Genomic DNA, 13945 nt, shown 5'->3' with positions numbered 1-13945 from the left:
TATATTCTTATTTACAATAAAAGTGGCTCCAAAATGATAAAATACATTATTTACCATTCATTTTGATTGGGCACAAAATAATCTGAAACACACCAAAACAAACAGTAAATGCATCCAACAAGTTTGTAGAGTCACAAGCTTGATGTAATCATTGCGTGCTAGGAATATGGAACCAAATACTAAACGATTCACCCGATATGGATGAAAACACCCTCAATTTAAAGCTGACAGTCTGCACTTTAACCTCATAGTCATTGTATCATTTCAAATCCAAAGTGCTGGAGTATAGAGCCCAAACAACAAAATTGTCACTGTCCCAATACTTTTGGAGCTCTAATTTTAACAACTTGTGACTTTTCTGCCTTGCCTGTCTTTACAAAATTGCACTTGGTTAGTCACTGCATAAACGAGGCGAGGTGATGTGAGACAGGGTACTGACAGAGAAGACAAAAAACACCCTCTGATGTATATGTGTGTGTGTGGAGTGAATGGGTCAGTGAACTCAGCCCCTCCGTACACGCTGTGCGCATAGGCACACACCTCAGTAAACACTCATTGCACCTCACCTCATCACTTGTCATGTATCTGAAAAGCATTGGGCTCCACAACTGCAATAACACAGTGCAATGTCACCTGTTGAACACACTTCACCATGGATGGAGCATATAGCATTCAAATAAATGCTTTCAACTGAGCATGACTTTGTGTAGGCCTAATTACTGTTGACATTTTCACCTCTATATGCACTGTGCAGATTTCTATGATGTTCTACAGAGATTGGTTGTAGCATTACAATATACGTTTTATAGCTATTCACTGTTATAAACAGTCCCCTGCAAGCCAAAATGTTGAATAAAATTCAATTTCAATTTATCTGGGTGGTTGGTCCTTATGCAGAGGGGAACAAAATACCCACAGAGAAGTATTATTAAACATAGCTCTCGAGAACCCAAGCAGGCATACCCAGCCTCGGGGTCTGAGTCAAAAGTATATGTCACAGTGCAGCCAATGTGTACTGTTCTAACGTTTATAAACGTTAAAAGATCCTCGTTTGCAATACGGTTTTTTAAACCTTTGGAATTCACTTTTTCATATCACAGATAAATTATTTAATTAATACAAAATATATGCTGACTGTTTTTTAACACAAATTCCCACAGAGGTCTTTTGCATGCCTTTCCTCAACTGACATACACTACATGACCAAAGGTATGTGGACATCTGCTTGTCGAACATCTCATTCCAAAATCATGGGCATTAATATGGAGTTGGTCCCCCTTTGCTGCTATAACAGCCTCTACTCTTCTGAGAAGGCTTTCCACTAGATGTTGGAACATTGCTGTGGGGATTTGCTTCCATTCAGTCACAAGAGCATTAGTGAGGTCGGGCACTGATGTTGGGTGATTAGGCCTGGTTCGCAGTCTGTGTTCCAATTCATCCCAAAGGTGTTCGATGGGGTTGAGGTCAGGGCTCTGTCAAATTTTTCCACACCAATCTCGACAAACCATTTCTATATGGCCTCGATTTGTGCACGGGGGTATTGTCATGCTGAAACAGGTAAGGGCCTTCCCCAAACTATTGCCACAAAGTTGGAATCACAGAATCATCTAGAATGTCATTGTATGCTGTAGCGTTAAGATTTCCCTTCACTGGAATTAAGGGGTCTAGCCCGAACCACGAAAAACAGCCACAGACCATTATTCCTCCTCCACCAAACTTTACAGTTCGCACTGTGCATTCGAGCAGGTAGCGTTCTCCTGGCATCCGCCAAACCCAGATTAGTCCGTCGGACTGCCAGATGGTGAAGCGTGATTCATCACTCCAGAGAACAAGTTTCCACTGCTCCAGAGTCAAATGGCGGTGATTTTTACACCACTCCAGCCGACGCTTGACATTGCGCCTGGTGATCTTAGGCTTGTGTGCGGCTGTTCGGCCATGGAAACCAATTTCATGAAGCTCCCGACTAACAGTTATTGGGCTGAAGTTGCTTCCAGAGGCAGTTTGGAAGTTGGTAGTGAGTGTTGCAACCGAGGACAGACGATTTTTACGCGCTACAGCACTCGGCGGTCCCGTTCTGTGAGCTTGTGTGGCCTACCACTTCGCGGCTGAGCCGTTGTTGCTCCTAGACGTTTCCACTTCACAATAACAGCACTTACAGTTGACCAGTGCAGCTCTAGCAGGGCAGAAATTTGACGAACTGACTTGTTGGAAAGGTGGCATCCTATGACGGTGCCACGTTAAAAGTCACTGAGCGCATCAGTAAGGTCATTCTACTGCCAGTGTTTGTTTATGGAGATTGCATGGCTGTGTGCTCAATTTTATAAACCTGTCAGCAACAGGTGTGGCTGAAAAAGCAGTGTCCACATACTTTTGTATATATAGTGTATCACTTCCTTGCTGCTTCACCTCATGTCAAAATAAAAGTCCTGCATGTGCGCCATATGTGGGTAAGCAGGCTATGCGCAACACACCATTGCCCTTTGACCCCTTCTCGGCTTGTGGGGGACTTATTTTGACATGAGTTGAAGCAGAAAAGAACTGGTTTGAAAAAAGGCAGAAAATAATTGAATTACATTTTTTTGATTTTAGTCATTTAGCAGACACTTATCCAGAGCGACTTACAGTTGAAAATAATAAACCCACACATCTCAGGGTTGTGTTACATTTTATTTGGTCTCGTTTTCTTTGAGTTTTTCCTTTGTTTTTCACAGGTTAAACCCAATTAAAATAGTCAAGAACAAAATAAACAAGCACACACATTCTCACATATACACACAAACACGCCTCTGACGCACAACAACAAAATAGTTTTTGATTAGGCCCAGCCCAGTGCGAGATTTCACAAACACACAACACAACGCAATGAACGACAACATCATCTCAAAGCCCAACAACAACAACTTAGCTCATACGAGCAGAAACCAAATCTGGAAGTTGTATTGCAGGCTTTGAGGCAATGCAACATAATATTCATCACATAGCCCAAATCCAGGGTTGGGAAACACTGACAGCCTATGCTTTTGAAACAAAAAAATAGATTCGGAAAGGAATGTTGAACAAACACAAAGCAAATAGATACTCCACAAAGACAGGGAGGAGGTCACAAAATGTCCACTGTTGTCAAGACATGTTTCAGTGAAACTGAAGACCTCATCTATGTCTAGGTAGATAGCAGTTTTATGCACAGTATGGGTGCTATCGAAGGGATCTCAGTTTGGGATCTTGTTCAATGTCAGGAGGACATCTGTCAAACATATTTATGATGATCAAACTATACTATAAAAGTAGTCTTCGATTTTCTGTTACAAAGAAATACTGGGATGTCTAGAGAGATATTTGTGATACAAAACCATTTTGGTTAAATTTGGAAGCAGGAATGTTTTAAGATTCGCCCCTGGTGAAGCACCCATACTGTTTTTATCTTAAATACTCCAGTGAAGACCTAAAGTGAAATACAAAATACAATTAAAAACAATGTCGGCCAAAAATATGAAGCAATCAAGCATCCTAATGTAGACTCTGTCTCTGGCCCTCTTCAAAATGTTTTCAGTCCAGTGTGTAAAAAAGGGCCATTATAAAACTCTATAGTAAGCTGATGGGAGCCGGTCACAGCAGGAAGGAGTGCTATACAGTACTGTGATTCTCTGAGTGGGAGTCCCACATATTCTACCACAAAGTCCCAGGGAATTGCACCATCCTCTTTTATAGGCTACTTGTTGTTTGATGAATTTTAATTCAATTCAAACTTTATTGAAGCAGCACCTGAAATAGACCACCCACTACAAATACCCCCAAATACCTTGAATAGCAACTGTTGTTTTTTTGCCTAGTGGTTCTGATAGCAACGTTTAACCTTGTTAGCATGTAATGAGGTCTATTCAAATTAAGCACAGGGCAAGGAAAAGAGTAATCAGATACTTAATTGATCTGATTCAGTCTAATTAGTGTTGACTAGATAATCTTCTCTTTCTATCAACGTCTTAAATTCTTGACAGTTCCATAACAGAGATATTCTAATTCTTTGTGTTCCATATGCTTTGTGTGCAGGGAAAGTCTCTTTGGCACAGGGTTGATTCAAAATAAAGTAGTACTTTAGATGAAACAATTACAGTCTGCTTTTCCACATCTTTGTCAACTGCTCATAACTACTTTCTTTCTCAGTGAGTAGTCACACATATTCAGACAGGACAATAATAAAGTCAGTTTGGCTACGGAGAAGACGCGTTTAGACCTTGGAACTAAATAAGCGCACAGATTGGTCCATGCATCATTTCCTCACACTTCTATGAACTGAACTGAATTCTGGGTAGCCACTGTAGCGCTGGTGTAGACAAGATGTGCGAAAAATGCTAATACTGGTACCAGGACTTGAATGGGATTTGTGCCACAAATGCTAAAATGTTAGCATTTGGAAACTGTACAAGGGAAATAAAAGCAAAGTATGGATTGCTGTCATACCTTGTCCATAGACTGGTTTCCTTATCCTGTAAGCAATGTGTCGTTTTGTAATATGGGTGAACTATCCCGTTAAGTGTTATCATTTGGTGACCTTGACTGTTCAGAATGAAACAGATGTGAAATTATGTTTATACTTAAGAGCTAGCTTCAGAACTAGGCTACACCTGGTATTGGCCTAGACTCACACAGACATGTAGTTGGCTCCCTAGAAGCCATTTTCTCCCCACAGTTCGTAAAGGTAATCTTTAATCATTTTGTTTGATGACGTCATTCAGAACAAAGGGACAGGGCAGGTGTTGCCATTTAATACGGTCCACGAAGAGAAATCATCTCCCCTCTGGTGATAATAGCTGGGTACAAAAGGATGGCAATGGAATCCTGTAATCAGGTTTATTTGAATGAACATCTGATTCATTCAGTCCAGGTAAGCAGCGAGGATGCTGGGTAAATGAGCTGCGTCCGACGGAGAGCAGGCCTTGGCCGAGGCAGGAAGCAATTGATGTTGTAGACCCAATGCGATTTGCTAAATGAAAGTAAGAGTTTCAGTAATTTGGATATGTTAATAACTGATACCCTTCAAAGCTTGACATGAATGGACAAAGTAAGCCTGAATGAAGCCGGTACTTGTAGTAAAGTAGTCATAACATGGTCTATTGGCATACCTTCCTCTCCTCCTCTGCAAAGTTCTGTTTCATTTGGCCTGTCAGCACGGATGGGGACACTGATCCCCGATGACGGATGAGGCAGTGCCTGAAAGGGCATTGCGTCACAAACAACTCGTCAGGAGTTTTTTTATTGGAACGCCGCATGTCATCCGCATCAATCTAGGGATGGGCAGCGGCGCGACCCGACAGCGTTCTAGGAGAGTTCGAGGAATCTAGTTTCCTGTCCAAAAACTTCCTGACCAGGGTTAGAAGACCATGAAGCGAAACAAAGAGGAGAACAGGCCAAGGACCTGAGGTTTATTTGATTCTATCCATAGATGAGTGAATATGACGTTTTTGTACAACTGAAAGGTCATTCCCAAGGTCATCATCTATGACCGTCAGTTCAGCTCCTAACAGCTAGTTACTTCAAGAAAATTGCCCATTTTCAATCTCACTACAGGATCAGTGTAGTATGGAATCCAAAATTAAGGGTTGATTCAACTGTATCTGTTTGTCTGATGGCTTGCCAAGATCAAAACACACTCCTCAAACGGATCTCTCGGACTCTTGACCTAAGATGATAAAATATAGTCAAACTGATATGATCTACACAAGATCATCACATAAGTGGATAGTGACTCTGCCCTTAATAGGGCAAACATACAATCTCACAACAGTTAAGATGGCCATAAATTGAGAACACTTTGAATTATCGTTGTACTACACTATAGCCTTTGAGGACTTTGACGCATCCGACTGACTGACAGCGTGTGATCTAAGGGAAATCAAAGTCTAAAGATAAGACCTTCAAGAACTGAGTCGGATATGAGGTCCAGGGCCTAGACAAACTGACTGACACTTGATGTGACAGACAGGCAGCAATACCAAAAACTCTTGCTACGATTGCAACCATCAGTCTGTTTCATCATGTCGCTATAGGAATTACAGGGGTTGTCTGTAACTGCGACACGAATCCCCATAATGGCGATGGGAGGATGTAGCACCTGTTGACTTGTTTGTCGAGGCTAAAGCGCACAGGTCTTGTGTGGATTAGTATTGTAAGCAATAACACACCTGTCACTGCTTTAGACGACTGCGATGGGAGAGGGAAAAGCCACGGGGCCAGAGCCGAGGAGCTCTATATTAATTTTCTGTTTACTGACAGTTTCTCCATCCCGAAATGGAACCGTATTCTCTATATAGTGCACTACTTTTGTCCAAAGCCCTATGGGACATGGTCAACAGTAGTGCACTACTTTTTTGATGCACATGCACGTACACATGGGGTGTTGAGCAGGACCCTTAAGTCAGGGAAATAAAGGTGTATTTTGTGTTTTAAAGCCTTAATCAAAGTGTCACAGGTTTACAAATATACAAACAAACCTGTAAAGGAACGTTTTGAAATACCAATATGTAATACTATGATGAATGCGAATACAATTATTTTTTGAAGATGCTCTTATAATCCAAAATATGTAATATTCTTGCCCATTTCCTTGTCCTTTGATGATGACTACATCACTATTGAGAGTTGCAATGGACTGTCTTTATAGACTCAGTATCGGTTTACCTCAATGCCGGTATCTGTTAACCTCAATTGAAATCCCATAGTGCATGTTACTGCTACTGGAGTAAATGCTCACATTCTGTTTTTTACCTGATATGGAATGATGAGGAAGACAAGTGGGATGACATACTGTAGTCTTAAACCAGATCTGCCTCTCAAACAAATCTCAATAAGAATGACGATCTGGATTAAACATGATAGGTCTCTAAGCTATGTGCATGTCACATAGGGGGAGAGGTAGAGAGGGGAGGCACCTTATAGGTTGAGACGCAGTCCAATTAGTAGTCTGTTAGCCAATGGCGCGAGCCAAAAACAGACCTCTTTGGCTCAAGAGAAGAGCGGTTAGCCTGACCTGAGAACAAGTGGGATGTGAATGATAGGTAAGGCCAGGAGTTGTTCTTGACCATGTGACCTGACCAGGAAGTAAGAACTCTGGGCCCCTGGTCAGGTCACATGATCAGGAAAAACTCCTGCTTTTGTATTATCTGACATCACATTAAAGGGGCCTCCTGCCATGGAATCCACTAAAACGCACAGTGCCACTTAAATCCCTTTTAAGATCCTGACTCATTAAATACAAACTTTATGTTGGAGGAAATTTAATTAATTAGGCATATCTCCATTTTCATTCAATTAACCCTGTCTTTATCGCAACCCTAATTAATATTATCACCCGGTTCGTCAGCACAGTTATTAAGACTAATCACAAAGCTTGCCACGTGGGTCGATTCTCTTCCCCTAGAATGGAACAGCCAATGTATTCCAATGACATGGCTTTTGTGAGGGGGGGTTATCTCAACCCAATTATACTGTAGCGTACCTCCTAACATGCCAATTAGTCACTTCCTGGATTCCATCCAATCAAATTTACCAGACATCCTGGTACATAATACTGGAAAGATGTGTGAGGGGCTAGGGTTATGGGTCATACCACTATGCTGTACTGTAGGGAAGGACATGTATAAAAATGTGGGCAGAAGCAGTCGCATTCTTTGGCACATGAACGGAATGTGCCCCTCGTCTTCTGATGCTTTGTCGCCTGCCGACCTGCCAAATAAATCAATCGCATTCTGTGAATGTCGTCAGAATGTTATTGGAATGTTATCTGCTTCCTAGTGGAATGCCTGGGTCCTGGGTTTGTTTGGCTTTAATATCCAGAGAATTTCGATGGATGATATGGCTCCTCTGTAGCTATACTTGGAGTTCTCTCTCACGTTGACCCACCACAGTCTATTGCAAAGAGAGTCAAATGCTTGAGAGACAACTCTGCTTATAGAGGGTGAGCCACTGTTGTTTCCAGACACTTCAAAAGTAGTGAGAGAAAATAGTGGGGGAGATAGGGAGGCGTCTGATTGAGTCTGGAGATGCTCACTGATCTGACTCTCCAGAGAGAACGAGAGAGAGGGAGCGAGAGCGAAGAGAGAGGAATCCTTTGTTTGGAATAAAATGGGCATCAGACGTTGGTTCTTGTGCACAGGGCTCCCATTCCCACAATCCATTGTCACTGGGCTAGATGGCTAGCCAGATTAGCTTCCTGGTTGGTTTCTAAGGCAACATGGAGTGGAAACCACTCCACTGTTTGGGCACCCCAGTTCCCACACAGGCCAATTCCCCTAAAGGTGGGCGGAGATAGGGGTCATGTGCATTTTTGTTTTGAAAAGGACTCAAAATCCTTGTGGGGAGGGGGGGGTAAAAACTCTTATGAGGAAGGCAAGTTCCGGCTCTCTGGGAGGTCAGAGTAGGGTTTGGGGGTTTAGTTTAGAAGCGATCGTCTCTGAGTTGCGTGGGGGACTTGAAGGGCTTGAGTCCTAGAGTCTTCCTGGGTCGCATCTTCTCTTTGGTGACATCCAGGGGCTTGACCCCGACCCCGCATGCAGCAGCCCAGCCCAGGTCGATGAGCGGTGAGTCGGCCGGGTTCAGGGGTGCTACCCGGAACGTGGGCAGGGTCGGGGACCCGTTGGTGGAGCAGGGCGCTGAGCGGGAGGTGGGAAACGGTGCAGAGAAGGGGTCAAAGGGCAATGGTGTGTCGGGCGTGGTGCCTGACGATGGGTAGGCCCTCAGGGAGAACGGGTCACAGTCCGGGGAGGGGAAGGGGTCACAGTTCGTGAAGGGGTTAGTGGGCGAAGGCTGGTACCCCAGCAGGTGGCTGTCTGACCGCCGTGGCCCGTGGGCACTACCATACCCCCCGCCACCGCCCCCGGCTGAGATGAAGCTCCATGGGTCAATGCGTGGTCGGATGGGGGAGGGGCGCGGGCGCGGGATGACGTTGACCTCCAGGCGCCGTGTTTTAGGGCTCCAGAGGCGAGGGTCAGGGAACAGGGAGAAGGGGGCCGCAGAGGGCTTGTCGTCTTCTGACTCCAGACTGTCCTGGCAAAGGGGGAGGTCTAAAACACAGAGAGAGAGAGAGAGAGAGAGAGAGAGAGAGAGAGAGAGAGAGAGAGAGAGAGAGAGAGAGAGAGAGAGAGAGAGAGAGAGAGATGACACAGAGATGATAATAAATATGTATATACCGTTTCATTAAAACGCATCAAATAAATGTCTATTGACTAAGTGTGCAGACATTTTCTTCTTAGTCTAACGTTACAGACTGAGAAAAGCCCCACTTTCAGTGATGGAAATTAGATCCTAATGGGGCATTGAATAAGCACTGAAGCGAGACGAGCTTGCGTGCAGACGATAGGGTTGAAAAGGTGAGGCGGAAACCCAAAGGTGTTCGATCTGAGACAGCTCTCTGGAGGTGTTAAGTAGTTCAGCTGACACGGAACCGCAATCAAGAACCCCACGACGGAGAACCAACCAAACACCACTTTTCAGTCAACAAATAACAAATCCTCTATTGTTAGCTCTCCAAGGCTGCCTCCCAAATGGTACCCTATTGCCTATGGGCCCTGATCAAAAGTAGTGCACTATATAGGGAATAGGGTGCCACAAGTATAGAAACACAATTACACAGGCATATTTAGTGTACCCATGAGACTGCAATCAAATTGCTGCGGTCTGAGTTTCTTTTCAGTTCCAGCAATTTCATATGTATGCTGCCAACAACTTTATAACAACCGCAAAAAAAAAAACAGAACATATTCGGGCATATGGTAATAGCTTTGTTATTTGTTTAATTAACCTTTCACCTCTGCATGCACCATGTGAGGAGTTGATGAGTGGTTTGATTATAGTTATAAGATGAAAGTTATTAGCAGCATTACAAGCAGACGCAGGCTTGATGATAAGCTCGAGGCAGTTCCAAGACGGCTTCCTCAGAGAGAACACTGTTGCGACTAGATATGAAGTTAGCATATCAAATGGCACCGGAGGGCAACGCTTTAAAACACCCCTTAGGTTCGCTGTGAGAATCTATTACATTTACAGTGCTCCTGCTCCACCATCATTAAATGACTGACTGTAAAAGTAACTGTCAGAGCTGAGCTTACCTACATGTAAGCATTTGGATGATATGTGTGTTTTTGCTCTGTAATGATGAAATAAGAAAAATCCCCTGTCTTGCATGCATGCGTTTGTATTTGTGCGTGTGTGTGTATATACCCTCACCTAGCTGAGAGGCGGAGAGCAGGCTTTGGCTGGACCTCCTCCTCCTGTCCGCCCCATAGCCCCAGGCGTCACAACCAGGCACCCCGTTGGTGTGGTGGGGGGAAGGGGCCCACTCCGCTGGGCTAGCTTGGCCCTGGACCTGGATCTGCTGCTGGGGACTCTGGGGGGTGTGGGGACTCTGGGCATGCCTGTGGCAGATCCACTCCCCTGGGCTGGCCTGTCCCTGGGTCTGGTGATGGGGGCTCCGGGGGGCCTGGGCGTGCCTGTGGCAGGCCCTTTCCCGGGGGTGAGGGGGAGGCGGCGTGAGGGGCAGGGGTTTCACCTCAGGGGCGTGCAGGGCGCAGGGAAAGTCAAAGAGGGGCCGGTGTAGGGGCTCCGAGCTGGAGAAGGTTATAAGATCATCCACCACAGGGGGGTCCGAGGAGGAGAGGACTTTGGGGGCCGTGATGTTGACCTCCTGCGGGGGGTGGTGGTGGTCCAGAGGCTGGGGGTTAGTCCGGGGGGGCACCCTGGGGGGGATGTGGGGCACGTCCAGGTGTCGTCCCAGGGCCACTGAGGCTAGGAGAGAGCCTCCTCCCAGTAGGGCCCGGTGGGTGCTCCTCAGAAGGCCTCCCAGGGAACGGTGCTCGGGCCTGGGGGAACCGGCCGGGGAACCCCCCTCCAGCCCCTCCTCGCTGCCCGAGTCCCCATGAGGTAGAGAAGGCCTGGGGGGCTCCTTCACTGAGGAGCCTGGGGAGATGGAGGGAGAGAGAGGGAGATGGAGAGAGGGAGAGAGTGAGTTAGGCTAGAGGTGGTGTGTGTGCATGTGAATATGGTAGTGTAACTCTAATAGTGGTGAAGAGCATACCGTTTTGGGCAGGCTGTGGCGTGGAGGGTCTGTACTCCTCAAAGTCATCCTTGGAGTCTACGTTCTCATTGCTGTCCATTTCCAGGAGCTTGGCTCTCATTGAAAGACTGGAACACACACATACACAGTGACTTAAAAACACACTAGTTCTGCTTTAGCCAATACGGTATAAATTGTCCATATCTGGCCCTGTTTATGGAGGGGTCTGAGGGAGAGGGTTACTACCTGCTCTCCTGAGGGCTTAAGCGCAGGACTTTGGGGCTCTTGGGGCTCTTTGGGCTCTGGGGCCTCCAGTGAGGGCCCAGCCGGTCCCCGTTAGCCTGCTTGTTGTGTGGAGGGGCCTCCAAGGGCCACATAGAGCTCAGACCAAATGCCCTGTTGTTCTCACTGGGGCTCACTGGAGAGGAGGAGTGAGAGAGAGAGAGTATATTAATTAAAAAACACTTACATGAACACACACAATACATTTCAGTTCAAGACCACCTCTAAAACAAGCACCATAACATAGGTTGGTGACAGTGACACACAACCATCAAACAGAGTAGAACAACTGGGTCTTGTCCAACACATTGCGTTCTCTAGCTGGGATACATGTGTGCCAGTGTGCACCAGAACAGGTGAGGTGCTCCGGGCTAAAACCAAGATTTCACATGTCACTGGAACAGTGTGGAACCGAGGAGCCAAGTATACAGGGGGAGAGAGGGGAGGAGCGACGGAGAGTGGGGGAACAAAGAGAGCAATAACAGAAGTGAGACTCCACCTGATGCTGACACACTAACAGCCTACTTTCTAACCCCCCTCGGGGCTAGCTAACGTTACGCTAATGTTAAACAAATGCTGCATGATTCTGAACAGCTCTCAACAGCCATCCCAAATGGGGTTCCGACTGAGACGCAATGTGCTATCAGGTTTGTGTCAGTTATGACATCTCAGAAATCTCTATGGACCGATACAGTGAGAAGACGCTAAAACACTAGCAAGATGCTAAAGCGCTAACACAATTCTACCCATATGGCCCCTGGGTTCAGTGAGTCATCGTCTGCCTTGACATTGCTAGCACAGATGTTCGCTAAATAAGGAAATACATTTTAATGACAGCCGCACTCTCAAACCGTGAAAATTACCATTAAGCAGACGCGTTATTACCGAGTCATGAATCCAACCCACTTTTTAATGCATAAAGGAATCAAACAGATGGTTTTTGAAACTGCTAAACCAATTAAATATTTAATATAAATTAAATGGTGCTCTTAAACTCAACCACAGTGGTTAGGCCTATTTTATGGGGAATTTTGGGAAAACCCCTTACAGTCTGTTGCGACACAGAAAATTCCTGTAGACGCGTGATCTATTGGGAGAATTCCCCCACTAAGAGGAAACAGTCATTCTCATTTGTATTTAGTGCTGACTCCAGAACAGTGCTCTTACTCAAATGGACCTCCACCCCCTACTAAGTACTGCAACACAGCCTCACCAAGACCAATGACCAGGCTGGTTTCTAATTCAGTAAAAAGGCATTCAATCTGGAACAAGACATGCATGTAAAAATGCAGAGATTATTTTGACATTGTAACACATGGAGCAAGGACTCCCCTATCTGGTAGAAAGGGGAAATTGCAGAACTAGAACTGAAGGCTGAAACAAATACACTGCTGATCCCTTATTAAAAGTAAGTCAGATAATATTTGGACTGGAACAGCTACAGTGCCTTCGGAAAGTATTCAGACCCCTTGACTTTTTCCACATTTTGTTACATTACAGCCTTATTCTAAAATGGATTAAATTAAACATTTTCCTTAGCAATCTACACACAATACCCCATAATGACAAAGCGACAACAGGTTTTTAGACATTTTTGCAAATGTATTAAAAATAAAAAAACAGAAATTCCTTATACATAAGTATTCAGACCCTTTGCTATGAGACTCGAAAAATGGAGCTTAGGTGCATCCTGTTTCCACTGATCATCCTTGAGATGTTTCTACAACTTGATTGGAGTCCACCTGTGGTAAATACAATTGATTGGACATGACTTGGAAAGGCACACACCTGTCTATATAAGGTCCCACAGTTGCATGTCAGAGCATAAACCAAGCCATGAGGTCGAAGGAATTGTACGTAGAGCTCCGAGACATTTCTGCTGCATTGAAGGTCCACAAGAACACAGTGGCCTCCATCATTCTTAAATGGAAGAGGTTTGGAACCACCACTCTTCCTAGAGTTGGCCGCCATGCCAAACTGACCAATCGGTGGAGAAGGGCCTTGGTCAGGGAGGTGACCAAGATTCAGAGTTCCTCTGTGGAGATGGGAGAACCTTCCAGAAAGACAACCACCTCTGCAGCACTCCACCAATCAGGCCTTTATGGTAGAGTGGCCAGACGGAAGCCACTCCTCAGTAAAAGGCACATGATAGCCCGCTTGGAGTTTGCCAAAAGGCACCTAAAGACTCTCAGACCATGAGAAACAAGATTCTCTGGTCTGATGAAACCAAGATGGAGCTCTTTGGCCTGAATGCCAAGCGTCACGTCTGGAGGAAACCTGGCACCATCCCTACGGTGAAGCATGTTGGTGGCAGCATCATGCTGTGGGGATGTTTTTCAGCGACAGGGACTGGGACACTATTCAGGATCGAGGCAAAGATGAACGGAGCAAAGTAAAGAGAGATCCTTGATGAAAACCTGCTCCAGAGCGCTCAGGACCTCAGACTGGGGCGAAGGTTTACCTTCCAAAAGGATAACGACTCTAAGCACACAGCCAAGACAACGCAGGAGTGGCTTCGGGACAAGTCCCTGAATGTCCTTGAGTGGCCCAGGCAGAGCCCAGACTTGAATCCGATCTAACATCTCTGGAGAGACCTGAAAATCTCTGTGCAGCAACGCT

At 45.5% G+C, this 13945-nt stretch overlaps 1 protein-coding gene across 1 annotated transcript in view; it reads right to left on the bottom strand.

The window, feature by feature from the left end:
* Window positions 1-2648: 2648 nt before the first annotated feature.
* Window positions 2649-13945, bottom strand: part of LOC121554741 (mitogen-activated protein kinase kinase kinase 11) — a 46145-nt gene continuing 34848 nt past the window's right edge. Inside the window, exons 7-10 of the mRNA XM_041868469.2 lie at window positions 11291-11462; window positions 11066-11172; window positions 10219-10947; window positions 2649-9056 (exon numbers count right to left, since the gene is read on the bottom strand). Of these exons, the coding sequence (XP_041724403.2) occupies window positions 8431-9056; window positions 10219-10947; window positions 11066-11172; window positions 11291-11462 (1634 nt within the window). The 3' untranslated portion in view covers window positions 2649-8430. The remainder of the gene's footprint in view (window positions 9057-10218; window positions 10948-11065; window positions 11173-11290; window positions 11463-13945) is intronic.

This window comes from Coregonus clupeaformis, chromosome 39 (assembly GCF_020615455.1).
Source record: "Coregonus clupeaformis isolate EN_2021a chromosome 39, ASM2061545v1, whole genome shotgun sequence".
NCBI classification, from domain to species: Eukaryota; Metazoa; Chordata; class Actinopteri; order Salmoniformes; family Salmonidae; genus Coregonus; species Coregonus clupeaformis.
Note: the sequence above shows the minus strand (reverse complement) of the source record. Positions and strands in the feature narration are given on the sequence as shown.